Consider the following 20,258-nt stretch of genomic DNA (forward strand, 5'->3'; position numbering starts at 1 on the left):
ACATTAGTGACTCCTAGGCTTTGACCTCCATTTTTGAAGACTTTTAATAGAGGGAAAGCATCCCTGTCTATGATATGAGAGGGTTGCACTTGGATTAAAACTCCAAAGGGAATTGGGGAGAGGGGATTTGGTCCCATTCATCAGAACCTATACCTAAAGTCTAGAAGTTCATGGGTGAGGTGATGAGTGGAGAAGTAGTTCCAGCTTCTTCTGTCCCTGCAGCAGGGAGGTGCATGTGTATTCGTTGTTCTGAGGTAGCCAGGGCTGGAGACACACAGGGTACAGGTGGTGCATATTTGGGACCCTACTGACCTCTAAGTAGCCCTTTGGAAACTTTGAAGGCTATGCCTCCCCCTCCCCCAACCTAGATTAGAAAACTTGTTGCTTTCCCAGGTTACAGTTAGGAGATTAGAGTAGAAAATGCAGATTGGGTCTGCATAAGTATTTTAGGAATTTGTCCTAAAAGCAGTTACCAAAGAATGACTTCCCCTGTGGACAGAAGGGCCAACCACTGCCCCCTCACCCACCAAAAAACCCTAATTCATGCCAGGTATACGTCTTGTGCCTGGGGGACCCAGGCCAGTGGATGGGTTAGCCCAGGTGGTTTCAGAGACTGATCACAGGCATACTGAGCAGAACAAAGGGATGGAGGTGGGCAAGGTGGCTTTGGTCCTGGGAGACGGCTATGAGAGTCAGTCCTGGTGACTCTGAGGCCCCTGTCCTCACCTGGGGTCCTGTCCTGGCGGGGTAGCAGCTACCACAGGTTCCAAGGCCAGGGAAGGGTACTTGGGGCTGAGGGAAGCTAGTGGGGGTGGGGCGGGGGGAGCCCAAGCTGAGCTAGGAGCCTGACCTGGACGAAGTAACTTCCAAGGTGGAAGATCTCCTTGTTGTTCCAGGGGAGAGCTGGGCTGGGCCCTTAGTGCCTTGGGTGAGACCTCAAGGATCGCAGAAGGGGTGCTGAAGGCCAGAGAGGAGCAGGGGTCTCCTGGGGATCCAGACAAGCTGCCCTTCCTGTAATCCAGAGAAGTTCTGCCTTGAAGGACACCTCAGGGCCCCAGGAACAATGTGGAAGGATGGTGTCCCAGATGGCTTCCCCACTGTGTCCCCTGAGTTTCCCTTCATCTTGGGCACTCACTTGGACCCCCAGGGCCAGATGGACCCAAAGACATTGGGTTTTCCTTAGAACAGCTGAGGCAAGCTTGCATTTTCAAAAAGAAGTTTATTAGCATTGAAAAGGACAAATGAGATAAGAGAAAATGCAGAGGCCCAATCTCTAAAGCAAGACCTGTGCTCTCACAGTCATCACACTCTGGCCCGTGGACTGGGCAGCTGTGTAGCCCTTTGGGGTGGAGCTGACACAGGCTCTGCCTGTCTCCACCTGCCATAGTGCTCTTTTCCTGTGCTCTGGGGACATCATCCAGGATACACTGCTCTGTAGGGTCAAAACCCTTTTCTTTCCTGTCACCCAACTGGTTCCTGCAGATGTCCAGTTGGGTGAGGCGCCCTGAGCTGGCAATAGTCCGGGGAGTGACCTCATCCCTCCAGGTCGGATCCTGGCCGTCCTTACTTCCATGGCACTGTAAACCCCCTGTCCTGAGAGGGGCCTTATGACTCCAGTGAGACCTCCGCCTGCAGCTTCTCTGTAGCCTTTGCCTTCCTAGAGGCCTCCCGGTACCTAGCAGAAGGCTGGTAGGAACTTTCATCACTGGCTGAGCCCTGCCAGCTCTGGCTGAGGCCCAGCAGGGCCCGGCCCTGCCGGAGGAAGTTGGGGCTTGAGAAGCAGTAGAGCACAGGGTCCAGGACACTGTTGAGGTAGGTGAAGGCCAGGGAGCCGTGGAAGAGCTGGGAGCAGATGTTGAGGATGTGGCAGGCATGCAGGCGAAAAGCCACCATGGAAGCCATGCCAAGGATGACACTGGGCAGGAAGCAGATGATGTAGACAGCCACCACCACGGCCAGCATGCGCACGGCCCTCCGCGGGCCTGTCTGCCCACCCAGGCTGCGGCGCCGGATGGTGAGCCCGATGCTCACGATGGCAAAGAGGATGAGTGCCAGCGGCAGGAAGAATTCCAATACGAACAGTGCCTGGTGCCAGCGGAGTGAGGCCGAGGTGTTCTTGCCCAGCTGGTAACTGAGGCAGGAGTGGTTAGTATAGGCAGTCAGGAGCAGGTGTCCGTTGAGGAGCAGGATGCCTGCCCACAGTCCCCCGGCCACTCTGGCGGCTGCCCACACAGAAGCCCGGCTCAGCATGTGGTGGGGCCGCACCACCTTCAGGTAGCGGTTGAGTGCGATGGCCGTGAGGAAGACCACGCTGGCCGAGCGGTTGGTGGACAGCATGAAGAGGTTGACTTTGCAGACAGTGGCCCCGAAGCGCCAGATCTCGCGCAGGAAGTAGTAGTCCACACGAAGGGGCAGGTTGATGATCAGGAGAAAGTCGGCAATGACCAGGCTGACCAGGAACACTGTGTTGGACGTCCAGGGCCGCGTGTGGAAGCAGAAGATGAAGAGTGCCAAGCTGTTCCCCAGAAGGCCCAGGACAAACTCCACACCCAGGGCTGGTGCCAGGAAGGCAGATACTATGGGGGAGGAGGCTGGGTGGCAGGGAGCCGAGGCCTCTCCAGGTGACCCCCAGTCTGTGGTGAAGGCAGAGGGAGAGGAGGAGAGGGAAGGAGGGAGGGAGGCAGGAAGAGTAGAGGGAGGGAGAGAAAGGAGGGGAGAGGAAGAGCTCAGGTTATGAGATTCCATGGGCTGCTTAGGCCACGGACCTGAGAGAAGTTTCCAGTCTTTCTACCCCTGCAAGAGTGTTCAGGGCAGAGTGGAATGATGCTCACTATTAGCCGGCCACCACGATGACTCAATATCCTGGGGTTTTCATCAGCATCCTTGCAGCCACTGAGAAACACCCAGCGTTCCTGTTTGTAGCCTCCCCCCACCCCTGCAGCCCTCCCTCCTCCCTCCCTGCCCTACATCGAGTGACCTGGCCACATTGTCTCTGAAGGGGGGTGGGGGGAGTCTATGCTGCCCTGGGCAGGGGAGGAGAGCAAGGCTCAGCAGTGGGGTGATGGAAGCCCAAGAGGACCCTGAAGTGGGAGGAAGGCCCAGCTGGGGTAAGGTGGGGAAAAGCGTTCATAGCCCCGAGGGATCAGACATTTGCTTGCCTGAAGGCTGGAGCTGGTCCTGGCACCCATAGCTCAGGATCATGCAGGCCACCCTGGACATCAGCCCCCACCCCATTACATACAGACTGGGCGGTTGTGTCCCTGCCCTCACCAGTTCTGGTGGCAAGGGAGTGTGGTGCCAACAGAACATTGTTCCAGGCGAGCGCAGTGGGCAGTCCAGTCAATACCTTGACTGTGGTGCTCATGGCCTCGTGGAATAAGCCTGTTGTGCCCTGCCAGCTTGCTGTCGTTACTCCCAGGTTCCCGATGGTCCAGAGTCCATGTACAGGATGAAATACCTCCCACAGGCAGAGGGTTCCCTGCCAATTTCCACTGCCATGGCCTGGGACCTGGATGTTTCTCCCCCAGACAGAACAATCCTTAAAGCCTTCCAGATTCCCTGTCCACTGTCTACCCCACTCCATCCCTACCCAGCATTCACTACAGAGAGAGGAGTGGAGGCTGGGGCTGTCTTCAGACAAGGTGCAAGTCCTGCTCCTCCACTGCGTGGTGTTCTTAGGAGGCCATGGGGCCAGGCCTGTGCATGGACACGAGGGCCTCAAGCTCCTGATAACCTGGGACAGCACCAAAGGAGGCTGCGGTTCCAGGCTGCAGAACCTGACACCCCCTTCGCCAGCGGGATGGGGTCAGCAGAGTGCCACGTGTGCCAACTCTGCCAAGGCCTCTGGGTTTTGGGCACAGTGGCCATTGGTCTCTTTCTCTCTCAGAGCCTCCAGGCCTCTCCCCTGTCCTGGGCTCCCATCTGGCCAAGGCTGAGGGAGACAGGCTGCGACCGCAGAGTGCAGGGTGGTAAGCCCACCAGCCTGAGCTTTGAATGCAGACAGGCCTTGCTTGGAAACAGAGCTGCTGGTTTCCCAAACCTCTCTGAGCTTCCTAGAGTATGGTGAGGATTCAATGAGATAATGTATGTAAAAACTTCTAGGGAATTCCCTAGCGCAGAGCTAACGTTCAGAAAAACATCTAATTTTTATCATTTGTTTGGATTATCTGCCCTGGGCACCAGGGACAAACTCGTTTTCTCATGGCCACTTGGCCCTGCACAGGGGGCCTCCCTGGGACATTCCCGTGTTCTCCCTTCATTTCCCGCACAGAGCAATGCCCTGCTGCAGCCCAAGTTCGCGCCAGCCTCTGCCTTCACATCCTGGACTGTCACCCAGTGACCCCCACCATCCCAGACACACACACACACACAGTCACAGGAGCACACAAGGTCTGCCATTAGTGACAGTCTGTGTACATGCGGATACACGAGTGTCCACCAGGAAGCCTTTATTGAGGGCCTTTTTGGTGGCAGGCAAGTGCTGTGCTGAGTATGTGGGGACAGAGGGATGGAGAGGCAGCCCCGCCTCAAGGAGCAGACCAGCTAGCAGAACCGTGCAGGGCAGTGAGCAGAGAGCTGTTAGAGGAGAAGGGGTGTGACCAGCCCCCCAAGAGCCTGGCATCTCAGCTGAGAGGATGATGATGATGTCCAGGGTCCGGCTCCGGGACGCTGAGTGGCTCAGCAGTGGTACATGCAGAAGCAGAGAGGGCAGGAGACTGATGGTGGGGGGGAGGCTGTTTTGGGGCCACTCAGAGGATCACCCCAGGGGCTTCTTGCGGGCAGGATCCTGAGTCACAGCCAGGGCCACAGAGCCTTGCCCTCGCTCCCAGGCATACCTGTGGAGACACGGGTGGGCAGGGGTCAGACAGGTGGGCCCTGAGGATCCCAGGGAAAGGAGCGGGCTCCCACACCTGGGGGAAAGTCCTCCCGTGCACTCACGCATTCCCAGCTGGCACCAAGAGGCTGTCATCGGGGGCCAGGCTCAGGCGCTGTTCCCCAATTGTCACCACAGAGGAGCCCTCCTGGGAAAGAGGAGCAGGAGAACTGAATGGAGGCTGTTGGGCCTCAACACCTGTCCAAGAGTCCCTGAGTCTGCCTTGGCAAGGAGGCCCTGGGAGCTGCCCCAGGCTCTGGGAGTCCAAAGTCCAGGAGCAGCCTGTCCCCATGGGCAGAAGGATGTACCACCCTCTCCCAGGGGCCCCACTTGCCAACTGCCACAGCCACACATCCACGTCCTGTCTTGGGCCTTTGCTGCTGCCTTGTCCATGGACAATCACCTGGTAGGAAGTGACATACATCTTTCTGTTGCTTCTGCCCCACATAGGAGATGGTCTTGAACCTGGCCCCCGGACACCAGGCCCACAGCACCAGGCACAGCCTTATCTTCATGTGTAGAGCAAAGACCGGGACTCAGAGAGGAAGGCTGCCAGGCCCAGGCTTCCCTGCTGCATCCGTGATGAACAGAGCTGCCCACATGTTATCTGGGATCACACATGCTTGCCTTTCACACACACATGCACATCGGATTCCTCTGATGCCCATCACAACTACTGCTGACCCATGCGAAGGCATGAGTGCCAGGGGCACACTTGGGACACACACACTTGCGTGTACACGGCCTAGTGTGGACTTATGTATCACACACACATAGTTCCCCAGAGAGCCACCTCCCTTCTTCCATGAGATTCTGGCCTAAGAACGAGGAAGGAGATGGGTGGGGATGAACCTCTTTGGCCTGCATTCGCCTGGAAGCACACAGCTACTGTGCAGGCTGCGCTCCTGCTGGCCCAGAGTGGGACTCAGTAGATACCTGCCACCATAAACCGGAGCAGGTGGGAGCAGGGGTGTGAAAGAGGTGGAAGGCGGGGCCATGAGGCCAGCTGGTGCTGAAGGCCATTGCCCTGATGGGCTGGGAGGGGCTTTGTGGTGTGCACCTGCTTTCACAGCCCCGTGTAAGCTCAGGTGTCTGCAGGCCAGACCTTTCAGGGCAGGTCTGTATCCAGTGAGCATCTCTCCACGAGAATGTCTAATTCAAACAGCAAGGGATGTGCCAGTGGCAAACTGTAAAGCACAAGCAAGCACGAGCCTCCTAGCAGGTCTCCTTGCCTCCACGCTTGCCCTTGCCTTCTGATCCTGTCCCCACACAGTACAGTGATCTTTCTGAAGGGGGATTCGTCATCTCCCTGCTTTAATGCTTGGGGGAAGCTCTGTTGTCTCCAGGATAAATCCTTGCACCTTGTCCAGCCCAGGAGACCTGTCAGGACCTGGGCACTGCTTGCTACTCCTGCACAGATGTAGCAATGGTGCCTGCTGCCCCCACTTCCCTGTCCTGGCTCCTGCCAACCTCAGCTACTTGCAGTGCCAGGCTGTTTCAAGCTTCCATGCCCTTACTCATGCTTCTCCCTCACTTGGGATGCTCTCAGTCTCTCTTTCTTCCTTTTGCAAATGCCTAAATTTGCTTTAAAATGCAGCTTACACATCACCTCCTCCAGGAAGTCTTCCCTGACTTCCCTCCCAGCCTGGGTTCCACCTTTATTGTCTTATGGCTTGCTGAAGCTTCTCTATCAAATAACATACCACGTGATTATGGTAATTGTTGAACTTGTCTGTTTATCAGACCATACACTCTTCGAGGCAGTGACTCTAATTTTCCTACCAAAGCCGGACACATAATAAGCACTCAATAAATGTTGAATGAAAGAAGGCCAGCTTTGTTTGGGTGGGTCTCTCCCTGTCCATCACTCCACCCACCCCTCACCCCCAGGCACCTCTCTTCCTTCTGGCTCCCCAGGCTAACACTGGCCAAAGGCTCAGGAATTCCTAATAGAGGGATAACTCTAAACCCTCAGGAACTAGTCAGTAGATGGGGCAACTCCTACTCTGAAGGCAAAGAAAGACTGCTTGAGACCATGTACTCCACTCATAGCAAAGTCATCATTCTCTGAGTCAAGGAGAAAACAGGAAGGCCCCTGTTCATGTCACAACTTCCCAAACTCTGTGTGTGTGTGTGTGTGTGTGTGTGTGTGTGTGTGTGTGTGTGATTAGTTACCATTTCTTAGGGCTGCTAGGTAGATGTCCTGAGTGGCCCAGGGCTTCATTACCTGTGTCTCATAGGTGTCCCCAAACAGGCTGAGGGGTGTGCCTGCCTGCAGCTCTCTGCGGTGGCGATCCAGCCAGGCCTCCAGGGACATCGGCTCCATGACAGATCGGGTGCTCAGGGGGAATGGCGGTTCCTTGAGCAGCTGGTCTGCACCCACAGCACAGCTGTGTCAGTGGCCTCTGGCCCAGCCTGCCCAGCCCCAGCAGGCCCAGGGGTCCCAGCTCTAAATCACCAGAAAGGGCTCTGGAGGCAGCTCAAGCCCCAAGCAGCCATGTGGAAGGTACTATTTGGTGCCATGATCTCACACTCTGGGTACTAGGCAGAGTCCTCAAAAGGAGACTGGCACTCTGGGCCAAGACCCATTCTACTCTGGGAAAGCAGAGAGGGAGGGGGAAATGTGGTTCAGGGGGCTCACCAGGGATGGGCTCTCCTGTTTTGTGCTGCTCAGAGCTGAAGAACCTGCAGGGAGAAATGGGGAGGAGGAGTGGCCAGTGAGACACACATGTACACACATACTCGTATACTCTCAGGTGTGGGAGCCCACACCGTCGTAGGCCCCCCACAACTTGCTGTGGGTTCCCCTCACTTCCAGCCCCATGAAGCAGTCCCCTCCTCCCCCTCAGGCCCTCCCACCCCAGGAGGGCCGACCTTCCCCACCAAATCCCAGGCACGATGGCTCCAATGTGGGGGCTACTTCTACAGAGTATCGCTGGGATGGGTCTGCCCTTCCCAGCCGGTGCAGGGGGCCTCAGAGAGCAAGATGCAGGGGCTGGGCTGGGGGCTCACTCCTGGATGATGGGGGCCAACTGTGTGCCAAGGTCCTCGCAGTAGAACCACTTCTCAAACAGGACGTCCGTGGTGTCTCCCACGTAGTACCTGCCAGAGCAAAGGACAGGCAACCCAGCTCCCCACCTGGATAGCCTCAGGCAGCCTGGCTCTGCTTGTGGAAGTCTGGACCCTGGCTAGCCTTGCAGAGCTGGCTGCCTGCTTCACCCTGTTAGCACACCCTAGTGGCCAATGCTTGCTTGCCCAAACCTGGCTCTCCCAAAAGCACCGTGTACCTCAAATTCCGGAGTGGGTATTATTGACCCCGTTTGCCTTCCTGGTTCCCCAAACTTTACAAAATGGATAGGAACTGTGAGGCTCAGAGAAGCTGGGTAACTTGGCAAGGATTACATAGCATTACAAGATCTGAGAGTCTTAGAAACACAGAAAACATCAATTACAAAGAGGAAGCCAAGGCTGAGCCTGAATACGGGGCCTGTGGCTGGATGCTCTGCCTGCCTGCTGAGCTCTAGATCAGAGCGCATGGAACCTTAAGAATCCAACATGCAGAAGATGCCCCCCAGATGAGGTGTCCTGCTCCTTGAAGGGTAATGGATGCCTTTGAGAATTAGAGCAAAGCACTAGACCTCTTCTCCAGAGGGAGGTCATTGTGCACGGGCGCACAGTCTCTAGGAAACTCTTGGAAGCCCACCCAATCCCCAGCCTGGCTCGGTGAGCTCCTCCGCTAGCAGATGGGGGCTGTGCATCAGGCCCCTGTGTGTGCAGCACTTCTGCTGACCGAATGTCTAACCTCAGGCTCAGCTCCCAGGGCCCAGGCCAGCTCCGTCCACTTTTCAACCCCTCCTGAAAAAGAGAAGTGCTCCTGCTCATGGGACATGGTTTACAGACACGCTCCCCGTCTGGCACCTCACGTTCTATCCTGGCATGGAGCTGGCCACCAGGAAGCATGCCTTCAGAGTGGCATTTTAATGCTGAGTCCCTGGCTTTTACTAAGGGTCAAAAGTAGCCAGAGGCACCTGGCTGGCTCAGTCGGTGGAGCAGGTGACTTGACCTCGGGGCTGTGGGTTCGAGCCCCACATTGGGTATAGAGATTACTTAAAAATAAATCTTAAGAGGAAAAAAGGCATCCAGATAAAATCTGTTATTGAATTTGCTATAAAAATGTTACTGAGGACACTGTCCACTCTGTCACTAAAGACTCCCTTATATAAAGCCCCATGTGAAAAATTATTTTGGAATTGAAAGGCAGGCCTCTGTTTCTACAACAGACCATTATGCAGTAGATCAGTATATGCAACCACTAACATTAAGGGGGTTTTTGTTGTTGTTTTTTAGAGAGAGAGCATATGCCTGAGCAGGGAGGGGCAGAGGGGAGAGAGAGAGAGAGAGAAAATGAGAGTGAGAGAGAGGGAGAGAGAGAGAGAGAGAGAGAGAGAGAGAGAATAAAAAAATTCTTTTTAAATTTATTTGTTTTGAGAGAGAGAGCAAGCAGGGAGGGTAGGGGCAGAGAAAGAATCCCAAGCAGGCTCTGAGCTGTCAGCTTGAAGCCTGATGTGGGGCTGGAACTCACAAAGTGTGAGATCATGACCTGAACTGAAACCAAGAGTGGGACGCTTAATAGACTGAGCCACCCAGGCGCCCTGGTTTTCTCTTTATTATTATTTGTTTTATTGAGATATCATTCACATAACAAAATTTACCCCTTTCCTGACAAATAATTTTAACTTTATTTGCTTTCTTTTACTTTTCCTGATTTCAAGACAGGTGATTAGAAAAAAGGGAAGCATTAAAAAATATCCATTGTAACAGAAAATACGGGGCAAAGTATCCTGATCTCAGGAATTTGTTGAGAAATTTTAATTTTCTTAATTAAAAAACAAAAAAAATAGTTTAGCTTTTGGACAAATTTGTGTCCTTCTGAGCCACAGGCTGCATCAGATAATAACTAGGTGACTGATTGGAACCCAGTGGGAACTCAGCTATAGAAAGAGTGCCCCCCCCTCAGCACTGGTGTTTGTCCCTTCCTTGGTGCTTTTTTTAACTGTTTTCCTTCAGTTTTATTTCTTTTCTTTTCTTTTCTTTTCTTTTATTTATTTATTTTTAAATTTTAATTAATTAATTAATTTATTTATTTATTTATTTGAGAGAGAGAGCTCAAGCAGGGGAAGGGCAGAGAGAGAGGGAGAGAGAGAGAATTCCAAGCAGGCTCTGCACTGTCAGTGCACAGCCTGATGCAGGGCTCAAACCCACGAACCACGAGATCACAACCTGAGCCGAAGTCAGAAGCTCAACTGACCGAGCCACCCAGGCCCCCCTGTCCCTTCCTTGGTGCTTACTCACGCTCCTATCTAGATTGTCCTGACCCTAATTTCCTATTTCTCTACTATGTCAGCTCTTCCACTTTCTAGCAAACTCAACTTCCCTGTGCCCAGTCTCTTTGTCTATAAAGTACAGATGATAACAGTACCTACCCCATAGGATCCCTGGTGGGTTAGATGGATAAATACACCTGAAGCACCTGCCTGGTGCTCTAGCAAGTGTCATACACATGTTAGCACTGGTTGTGGAATGAGCTGGGGTAGAGAAATAAGCCAAGGACATCCTGGCAGAGACTGAATAAATCCTGGGGTTGGAGGCTGGGAGGAGCAGCAGTGTGCCTGGCTGCCCTGGCCAGGGGGCTCTGACTTTGGCATCCCCACTCCCAAATCCCTGCAGACCTCAGTGTGGGAAGCACAGGTTCTGGTCCCAGCTGGAGCCTTTAGGCTGAATGGGCTCCCAGGGGATCAAAAGGGCATCCTTCCCTAACCCCATCATCAACTGCACGCCACCACCTCCCCTACCCTGTCCCCGTCAGCCAGCAAACACAGGGTCTGCACTGCTTCCACCCCTCTCAGTGGCCAGGAAGTGCTTTCTCAGGTCCGTCTAGTGTTCTTTCCTCTGCTGCTTGCCCCGTGTCTCTGCCCAAGACCCCCAGACAAGGCCCGTTTACCTGAGCCCATCTAGCTCGGTTTTCAGCCGTCTCCGTTCAATGACCAGCCCCACAGTGTCAGCAAACCTCTGCGGAGAGTGGGGTACCCCAGCGGGCAGGAGGAATATCTGCAGTGGTGGGGACAAGGTGCCAGCAAGGATGCAATCCCCTCCCAGAGACCTTGATGCCCGCAGTGTCCTGGCCTCCCCAACCAACCCACAGGGTCCACCCAGCCCACCTCTCTGCCAGCCTCCAGCTGGGAACTGGAGGGAATGTCAGGCCTTACTGAGGATGGAAAGTTCACAGGAGGAAGGGCCTGAGGACCAGGAAGGGAGGCCGGACAGGGCAGGGAGGACACACTCCAACCAAAGTCAGGATGAGTGGACGATGGGTTTCTGCTCCGTGGTCCTTCACCACCCATCCCCTGGGGCCCAGGCTCACTTCTCCCTGCCGAATGGTCACATCCCGGTGTTTTCCTCGCTCCAGGACTTGAAGAATCATGTCGCCCTTGAACTGGTAAAACACCTGTGGGACAGGACAGCAGACAGGCTCAGACCCTCCCCCATCCCTCTTCCAGCTCCTTGGCTGGAGTTCTGACCCGGAAACTTGAGAAACTTCCTGAAGACCTTTATGAGCTGTTCTGTCACTCCTGCCCTGAGCCCCCAGCCTCCCCTGACACATGCTACAGATGGGTGTGCTGGGGACACACAGGATCACATCTTGATATGCAAGTGATGACTGAAGTACCTGGGACAGAATAGCTGGTTTCTGGTGTGGGGGCAGGAGGCTGGCTGAGAGGCTCACTGGGGAATTCAGTGAGCCCTTCAGGTAAGGAGAAGCGCCCCAGTACTGTGTCCCAGGGTCTGTGCAAGCACTCTCCTATACATTATCAGAAATCTTTACCACAGCCTCCAAAGGTATTATTAGCCCCATTTTCTATAGAAAGGAAAAAAAGAAAAAGGCTCAGAGTGAAGCAACCTGCCCAAGGTCGCCCAGTTAGTCCTGGAGCTACACTTTGGACCTGAGTCTGTGTGTAGCTCTGAAGCTTGTGCTGGCTCCCTCGACCACCTGATGCCCCCACACGGTGGGCAGGGCAGCGTCTGTTCAAATGCCTTTGGAGTTCGGCTGTGTAAATGGCGGGCCAGCAGGAAGCCAGGAAGCCTGCGGGGGGCAGGTGGCTGTGGGGATGGGAGCACTCACCTCCTATCTCCCTGGGGGGCCCTACTATGTTTTTTCTATTCCATCCTAAATTCCTAAATAATGTGTTTACTGAGATCACCCCAAGGCATGGGGAGAAGGAGGCAGGCATGTTTTTTCTCCACCAGTCCCACACGGCACGGGTGTTAAAAGCCCCAGCCAAACAGTTGAAGGGGTGTTATTAATAACTATTGTTATCATGTAAGCAGTTAGAGGTTCCTGTCACCGTATCTACTAAGAGAAATCAAGGCAAGCGCAGGGAAACTAGAGAAACGTGGCGAGGTGGCATCACCCCTCTGATGGGCAAACTGGCAATGGTCAGGGAGAACTCCCACCGTTCACACCTGTGCGCAGTGGCCTGAGGGGCTTCTGGGGATGCAGGACCCGCAGTGCTGAAACCAGGAAAGTCCAGGACAGTTGGCCGCTTTGCGCTCTTGCCCTAGCATTTCTGTCTCTATGAAGGTGGCTGCAGCGATTCAGAAAGGCACCTCTCTCCTGGTGTATAAACATGGCTGTTTGATTGCAGCGCATTGTAGTTAAAAGCATAGATTCCAATGTCACCTGACCCTCAGCTCAGCCAGGTCCCCGTGTACCCTTGGTCAATTCAGTTAGTCTCTCTGTGCCTACATTTCTTCCTTCATAAAATGACAGTATCTACGCAGGACGTTGTTGTGAATTCTGCCCAGGGTGCTGTGCACCGACGTACCTAGCACATAGCACTCAATAAACCTCTAGCTGTTAATATTAGTGGTGCAGGAGTAGCAACAAGAATGCTAATCATAATAATAGGGGAAATGCCACTCTTTTATGATAGAGTCAAAATACGGAACATTATATAGCTATTAAAAACTGTGTTGTTGTTTTTTTTAATGTTTATTTATTTTTGAGAGAGAGACACACAGAGCACAAGCTAAGAGAGGCAGAGAGAGAGGGAGACACAGAATCCAAAGCAGGATCCAGGCTCTGAGCTGTCGGCACAAGAGCCTGACGTGGGGCTCGAACTCACAAACTGTGAGATTGTGACCCGAGCTGAAGTCAGATGCTTAACCGACTGAGCCACCCAGGCGCCCCTAAAAACTATGTTTTTGAATAACTGAATAAAATGGGAAAATGGTGAATGCTTAATGTACGTTAAAAGCAAGATTCAAAACCACACCTAGCAGGATTCAAATTATGCAGTGATGGATGTATAAATGCGTGTTCACAGTTGGTCTCCTGAATGGTGGCATTCTGAATGAGGTACACATTTGTCTTTTCTGTATTTTGTATGTTTTCTACAATAAGCAATATTTACTTTTATTATTTAAAAAAACCCAGACACGTTATTTAAAACAAATAAAAAACCTACTAGGCTCCCTTAGGGAGCAATTCTGTAACAACTGCCCCCACCCCAGTTGGGAGAAAGCCCCTGTGCGGGAGGGGAGGGTCCTTCCACAGATGGAGGAAGAGGAAACAGGGAGGGGGCCACAGACCTTAAGCCTGCAAATATCAGGGAAAGCTGGGATGGAGGTAGGATCTGGAGTGATGGTCTAGGCCAGATTCAAGCCCTTTCCAGGCAGGCTACGAAGTGTCAGCAGCCCTCAAACAAAAACACAGGAAGGAAGTGGCGTCTTGCCTCTCTGCCCAGACGCCTTCCCTATGATGAGGGACAGGCCTAGCCTGGAGCAGAGGTGCAGGTCCTGAGCAGCAGAAAATTCCAAGCAGCCATGGGCAATCCAAAAAGAATTATGTTCTACTTGGAAGTAAATGATGTTTGGGACCTGGGGCTAGCGAGAAGACTAACTGTACCTGCTCAGGCAGATATTAAATCAGATCTGGCCTCCAAGGCCTTACGGGGGCTGGGGTCCAGAGAGCCCATGTGTCTTAACATTTTATTTTAACGTGTATTCATTTTTGAGAGACAGAGCAGGAGCTGGGGAGGGGGCGGGGCACAGAGAGAAGCGGAGACAGAAGCAGGCTCCAGGTTCTGAGCTGTCAGCAGAGCCCGGGGCAGGACTTGAACTCAGGAACCACGAGATCATGACCTGAGTTGAAATTGGATGCCTAACCGACTGAGCCACCCAGGCGCCCCTAGAGAGGCTGTGTGTCTTAAGCACCTTCTCTGCACCAGGCTCTGTGCACATACATACTTTATACATACTGAATCCTTCCACCAGGCAGGGGCCAGTGTCCCCATGTGCTGCAAAGAAACAGCCTCAGAGAGGTGGCATGATGTGACCTGCCTAAGATCACATGGGTGATAAGAGGCAGAGCCTTCAGCCCAGGTCTGGCTGACCCCCTTGTATCCGTGCCTCTCAAGAGAAGTAGCGGGGTAAATGGAATACCTGTGGCGGGTGAAGCTGGGGACCCTGAAGGGCTGTTGCAGAAGCCTGAGCTCAGCAAGGAAGAAAATGTGGCTCAGGGATGCCTTTTTTCTCACCAAGGAGGAGCCTGGACCCTGGGCCTCGGGGGCTTCCATAGCACAGCCTGGGTGAGGCTAGGTTAGGAGTAGAGAAGATGCTGACCTTCAGCTCTGCAGCCTCCCAGGGCCTGTGGCTGGTGCTCTCCCCAACTTTAGGATGAGAACAAGCTGTCACAAACCCACTTGGAGCCAAATTCCTCCCAGTCACCTGAGTGTCCCTCCTGAGAGGGGACACCTACTCAGGCCAGCCCTCCTCATCTGCTAGCCATTCTGCTTGATCACTGCTTGGCCTGGGCCTCTCAGTGGACACCCATCTGTACTACCAGAGCAGCTTGGGGAGACCCAAAAGTGCGGTATGGGGTAGAGGTGGGAGGGGCCAGGGGAAGGAAAGAGGGAGGGAGAAAGAAAAGGTGGGCACTGACACCAGGGCTAATTGAGCAGAAGCCTCTGGAAAACCAGATGAGGGGCCTGAGGCTCACTGAGGCAGGCAAAGAAACCCTTCAACAGGCCTAGTTTCCCCCCACCGGTGGCCACTCCCAATCCCATCCTGTCTTGTCTTTGAGGATTTTCCTGCTGATTTTTCCCACAGAGGAAAACAGTTTCCCGTGAGGTGTGCTGAGAAGCAGGTGGCTAGCAGGTGGCTAGGCTAGGAGAGCTAGGAGAGGTGAAGGGCTGGCCTGCTTTGAAAGGCTGCTTCTGTTGGCCCGGGGTCCTTACCCCCCTCCCTGCCCCCACCCCCCACCAGGTGTTCTGTAAATATTTGTTGAGTGAGAGATTCTCCTGTGCTCCTTCCAGTTCTGGCTGTGGCTGAGAGGCCAGCAGTGGGGGTGGAGGCTGGACTCTGGACCTTGAACCCCCGCATCAGGGCCCTTAGGAGGTGGGTGGGAGTTTCCTATCCTGATCTTTTGTCACCAGAGATCCTGAGAGCTGGAAACCCACCTGTGTCCCTCTTTAAGGCGGCCCATCTTTTTCTTCCTTTTTTTTTTTTTTTTTTGAGAGAGAGAGAGAGCGAGAGAGGGCACTGGAGAGGGGTAGAGGGAGAGGAAGAGAGAGAATCTTTTTCTTTTTAATTTTTTTTAATGTTTATTTATTTATTGATTTATTTTTGAGAGAGAGAAAGAGGGACAGAGCGTGCGTGGGGGAGGGGCAGAGAGACAGGGAGACACAGAATCCGAAGCAGGCTCCAGACTCTGAGCTGTCAGCACAGAGCTGGATGCAGGGCTCGAACTCATGAACTGCGAGATCATGACCTGAGCTGAAGACGGACGCTTAACCTACTGAGCCACCCAGTCACCCTTCATCTTTTTCTTTTAATTTTACTTTTGTTTGTTCACTTTCGGGTAGGTAGGCAGTACAGAAACACAGTTCAAAATTCAAGGTACAAAAGGGTATTCGGTGCAAATTCCCCCCACCCAACCTTCCCCTCTGTCAAACAGCTCCTAGGAACTGATATGTCTTTGGCCCTCTAGATAAGGAGGGGGCCTCCCGGCCCCAACCCTTCCCGGAGAACTAGGCTCCTGAGACCAGAGTGGAGCACCCAGGTCCCTCTCAGCATGTAGGTCTCAGTTGGGAGGCCAATCTTTCATATTCAGATTTTAGGAAGAGGGGATCAGGACTTCCCACCTGGCACATGGACGGCCCCTGTGTCCAGGACCAGGGGTGATGCCCAACAGTTAGAGCCTCCCTCTCATACCCACAGAGTCCGGGCTCTTTCTGGGGGCTCCCTCAGCAGAGTTGGAGCACGGAGCTGTTAGATGTGCCACAGCTAGATGTGTTAGAAGTTAGTGTATCCCTAACTTCCAGGCAGCAGTTTTGTCCTGTGATTTCCATCAAGCCCCCTTCATCCATCAGCCATCTGACCACCTCCTCTCTGTCCACAGGCTCTGGCTCCTGCTTGGGAAGTGTCCCCCTCCTTCAGGGCTATTAAAAAAAGGGGGGCAGTAGAAGACCTACCTCCTCACCCTCCTCGATGTGGTAGTCCTTCCTGATGTTGGGGCCCCCGACGAACATGACTTTGAGCTGCTCCTGGTGCCTGCAATGGACAAGGGGGAGAGGTCCTGAATCAGCTCGTGGGACAGGACAGGAGGGGTGCCGGGGCCTGTGGGGGGCCTGAAAGGAGCCTGGGTACACCTGGGAGAGGTGACAGGGCTGTTTCTGCATCATTGTCCCTGTAATCTCTGACATTTGTCCCCCTCCCCTGTCATCCCAGTATGGCCTTGTTTATCCAAGAGTGTGTGTATGTGTGTCTGAGATTATACGTGTGTACCTGTGTCCTTCTGTATGTCTCGGTGTATTTGTGTGTGTGTCCCCAACATCCTCTGACCTAGTTGGGGTAGCAGCATGGTGGTGGATTGATCGCTTCATCAACCAGGATCCCTGGCCTTGTTCAAGATCTCCAATTACAGGAGAGCAAACCACAGGCACCACTTCCTGGGCCTGGGGGCAGTGGAGGGGTAAAATGGCCTTTATCTAACCCCCTCTCCCCAAGCTGTCTGATTATGAGACAGACTCTCTGCTCCTGGAAACTGCTGGCTTGAGGCTGTGAGGCAATTAGGGAAGGGAGTGGAGGGGAAAGCTGGATGCAGATAGCCTGAGACTGGAAGTGTTGGGGGTCTTGGTGGTGTGGGCGTGGTCTTGGGGAGCAATGACAAGAAGGTGGAACCAGGTCACCCCAGGCCACAAAAGCTCAGCTAAGCAGTTTGATCTTGGCCTGAGGGGTGCCAGGGAGCCTAGGAAAGTTTTTCTTTTTCAAATCAACTTTGTATAATTTAGGTACATATGGAAAGTCTTTGAATGAGCCCACTCAAGAACTATTTCAATCCATCAGCCAGATCATGTCTCTCCTCTGCTCAAAACCCCCCAGCCATTTCATATGACCCCCTCCCCCACCTGACCCCAAATTCATATGTTGAAGTCTCACCCCCAGGACCTCAGAATGCAACTTAATTTTGAACTAGGGTCATTGCAGATATAACTGGTTAAGCCACAATGAGGTCACCCTGGAGTAGGGTAGGCCTCTAATCCTTATTAAAAGGGGAGAGATTTAGACACAGACACATTGACAGGAAGAGTGCCCTGCGAAGATGAGGACAGAGATCAGTGTGATGCAGCAGAAGCTAAGGAAGGCAAAGATTGCCACCAGGCCACCTGGAGCTAGGAGAGGCCTGGAGCAGACACTTCCTGACTGCCCTAGCAAACACAGTGGAGGGCCCGCAGCTCTATTCCACCCTGTGGCCCATTATGCCTGCCAGCCTCCACCCCTTGTCTGTTTGTATTTATTGGTTGCCTCCTCTCACCGAATGTCAGTGCCACCAGGAAGTGACTGTCAGTTTGTTTTCTGCTGCATCTCCAGTGTCCAGAACAGTACCTGGCATGTACTAAGTACTAGTGAATACCTGCTGAATGAATAAAGGCAGGGCCTGCCTTTTGTGATTGTTAATACTGGGCTGTGTTGGAGGCCATGCTGGGGTGGGGGGCTGGAGGCAGGGGCAGTCCCTACCACCCAAGCTGGAAGGGACAAAGGTGGAGCCAGAGCAGTGGCCAGAGGGCCGGGGAAGAGTAGAGGGAGGCGAGACACCGTTAGGGCACACTGGGGGACCTACAACCAGGCTGCACAGAGATGAAGTGGAGGAAAGGGGTGAGAGCAACATCAGTGGTAGAAGACACACTGCTTTGAGGGGGATGTTGGCCGTGAGCCGTGGCAATGCTGCACAGTGACCTAGAGCGTGGATTTTGGAGTCGAGCCCTTCCATGGGCTGGAGTCTGGATCTCATCCTGCACTAGCTGTGGGACACTGGGGGAGTTACCAGAATCCTGCCCCGCGGAGCTAATGTGTGAGAACTACGTGAGAGGGTGTAAAAACACTGGGCACAGTGTCTAGCTTGTCAAAGTGTGTGACTGCGGCCATGCGGTTTGGGGTGCCAGGCCGTTGGGGATGTTCTGCAGACATGGGAGCGTCAGCGGGGAGCTGGGGAGCACACCAGGCAGGGCCCCAGGGCCCGGGAGGAGGGGAGGGAGGTGAAGGGGCCACAGGGGAGGGCCAGGTGGGCGTGTGTGTCCATCTGCAAAGAGAAGCCTGGGGAGAGCACCAAATCAAGATCCTCCCACAGGAGCTGCTCCACTGACATCACCCTCTGCCTGCAGGTTCTACTGCAATTCTGAGGCATGGAAAAACCACCTCCCCAAACTTCTGAGAGTCACTGGGGGTTGGAGACTGAGCCCGGGGAAAGGGTGGTGAGGTGCCATCTGCATCTCTCCTAGGCTCAGTCACTCAGCCATCTTCAGAAGTCAAGGTCACAATCTCCCAGGCAGAGTCACCAGAAAGAGGAACAGATGAGGGCGGTGGAACCCGGAACAGCTTGCCCTCCCCCTCCCCTGAAGGCACAAGAGGATGGCAGACTTCTGGATCAAGGAACTGGGCACTGGAGGGTGAGGGATGCGGCGTGCAGACGGAGGAGGGAAAGGTGAGGGTAGAGGGCAGAAGGACGGGAGCGTCCCTGGGACTCACAGGAGCTTGTTGCAGACCGGGGGCAGGAAGGAGGCCCGGTTCTCCTCTACCCAAGTCTTCACCCTCACGGGACGCGCCATGGCAGCCCGGGAGCCCAATCTGGAACCGCGTGCACCCCGCGGGTGTAGGAGGGGCTCGGCTCCACCCAGCGGCCCATTGGCCGCATTGTTCCTAGGCGTCCCGGGGGTCAAAGGGCGGGATACCCTCCCACCCCCCCGCCTCGCGACTGCACAGTGTCTGGGCAGCGGACCGCGCGTGGCCCCTCTCGGACTTTGGTCCCGGCCCCGCGCCGCCCCCCGCGCCTCCCCGGGCTACCTCTGCCCAGCCTCCGCCAGGCGGCTTCCTGGCGGGGGAAGCGGTGCGCGCGGTGGGGGCGTCCCTGCTTCCCGCCGGGTTGGGGGCTCAACCTCCTGCACGTGCTAGGGCGCCACGCATATCGCCGGGGCCTAAGACGCAGGATCGCTAATGTGCCCAGTCTCCGGTCCCCAGACTTTTCGCCTGGACCCCAGGGAGACCCCGAAGGACAGACTGTGATGGGAGGAAGGAGGATTTGAAAATCCGAGCATCTGAATTCGGAGGTTCTGGCCGAGGATAGAAGCCTCTGTTTCCGCATCTGAGAAATGGGAATGTCTACACAGCCATCCCAGGGTTGCACAGCAGCCACGCCACCACTGGCACCAACTGATGTCAGCCTCTTTTCCCTCGAGGACGGCGGTGAGGCCAGAGTCCCCAGATTTAGTGAGTGCTGCTCGCTGGGCTCGGACTCACGCTGGGTGAGAGCGGAGAGCCGGGAAGGGACCGGCGCGCGACCCGGACCCGCACGCAGGTCCTACGTTCGCGGGTGGCCAGCAGAGCACCGACGAGGCGTCCGCACTGTTCTGAGCTCCTGCTGTGTCTTAGGGACATACTCAAGTCACATGACAATTCTGTGAGGGTTTTGCAGATGAAGAACCGGGCACTCGGTGTCCCAGCCCTCAGGAATCTCCGGGTCCGGGGATGGGGTGGGAGGACAAACCTGTACCAGTGCCGGCGGCTTGAAACAGGAGATCCGGGTGGGGGTGCGGGGCAGGGGAAGACAACCGGACACCTGCTCTCTTCTTTTTCCTTACGGACTCAGAATTCTTAGGAAAAAATGTGCTTTTGTGTTGGAGGAGGGTGAGGTAGGGAGGTGGTGGGTGGGGCAGGAGGAAAATAGCTCAGGCACTGACAGCAGAATCCAGATTATAGAGTTTAAGAAGTTCAAACTCAGGCGCTTGGGTGGCTCAGTCCGTTAAGCATCTGCTCCTGGCTCTGGCTTTTG

The 20,258-nt window shown here is 54.5% G+C and overlaps 2 protein-coding genes across 2 annotated transcripts; both read right to left on the minus strand.

Moving 5' to 3' along the window:
* Window positions 1-1,199: 1,199 nt before the first annotated feature.
* OXER1 (oxoeicosanoid receptor 1) lies at window positions 1,200-2,909 on the minus strand. Its single transcript, XM_019464049.2, has one exon. It carries the CDS (start codon window positions 2,743-2,745, stop codon window positions 1,606-1,608), a length of 1,140 nt encoding a protein of 379 aa, XP_019319594.2. The 5' UTR covers window positions 2,746-2,909; the 3' UTR covers window positions 1,200-1,605.
* A 1,519-nt stretch (window positions 2,910-4,428) lies between these two features.
* Window positions 4,429-19,140, minus strand: HAAO (3-hydroxyanthranilate 3,4-dioxygenase). Its single transcript, XM_019463924.2, has 10 exons — window positions 18,959-19,140; window positions 16,405-16,483; window positions 11,295-11,378; window positions 10,875-10,981; window positions 7,886-7,975; window positions 7,515-7,558; window positions 7,101-7,246; window positions 5,208-5,276; window positions 4,939-5,021; window positions 4,429-4,835 (listed from the first exon to the last, which is right to left on the minus strand). The coding sequence occupies exons 1-10, from the start codon at window positions 19,036-19,038 to the stop codon at window positions 4,757-4,759; spliced, it is 861 nt and encodes a 286-aa protein (XP_019319469.2). The 5' UTR covers window positions 19,039-19,140; the 3' UTR covers window positions 4,429-4,756.
* Window positions 19,141-20,258: the final 1,118 nt, after the last annotated feature.

This window comes from Panthera pardus, unplaced genomic scaffold (genome assembly GCF_024362965.1).
Source record: "Panthera pardus isolate Hobbes unplaced genomic scaffold, ASM2436296v1 HiC_scaffold_25, whole genome shotgun sequence".
Taxonomy (NCBI): domain Eukaryota; kingdom Metazoa; phylum Chordata; class Mammalia; order Carnivora; family Felidae; genus Panthera; species Panthera pardus.

Coding starts and splice junctions, on each gene's coding strand:
- OXER1 (XM_019464049.2), bottom strand. CDS start 2,745: ATGGAATCTCATAACCTGAGCTCTTCCTCTCCCCTCCTTTCTCTCCCT.
- HAAO (XM_019463924.2), bottom strand. CDS start 19,038: ATGGCGCGTCCCGTGAGGGTGAAGACTTGGGTAGAGGAGAACCGGGCC. Junction 16,484..18,958: donor CCGGTCTGCAACAAGCTCCT/GTGAGTCCCAGG, acceptor TGTCCATTGCAG/GCACCAGGAGCAGCTCAAAG. Junction 7,976..10,874: donor ACCGAGCTAGATGGGCTCAG/GTAAACGGGCCT, acceptor TTGCTCTGGCAG/GTACTACGTGGGAGACACCA.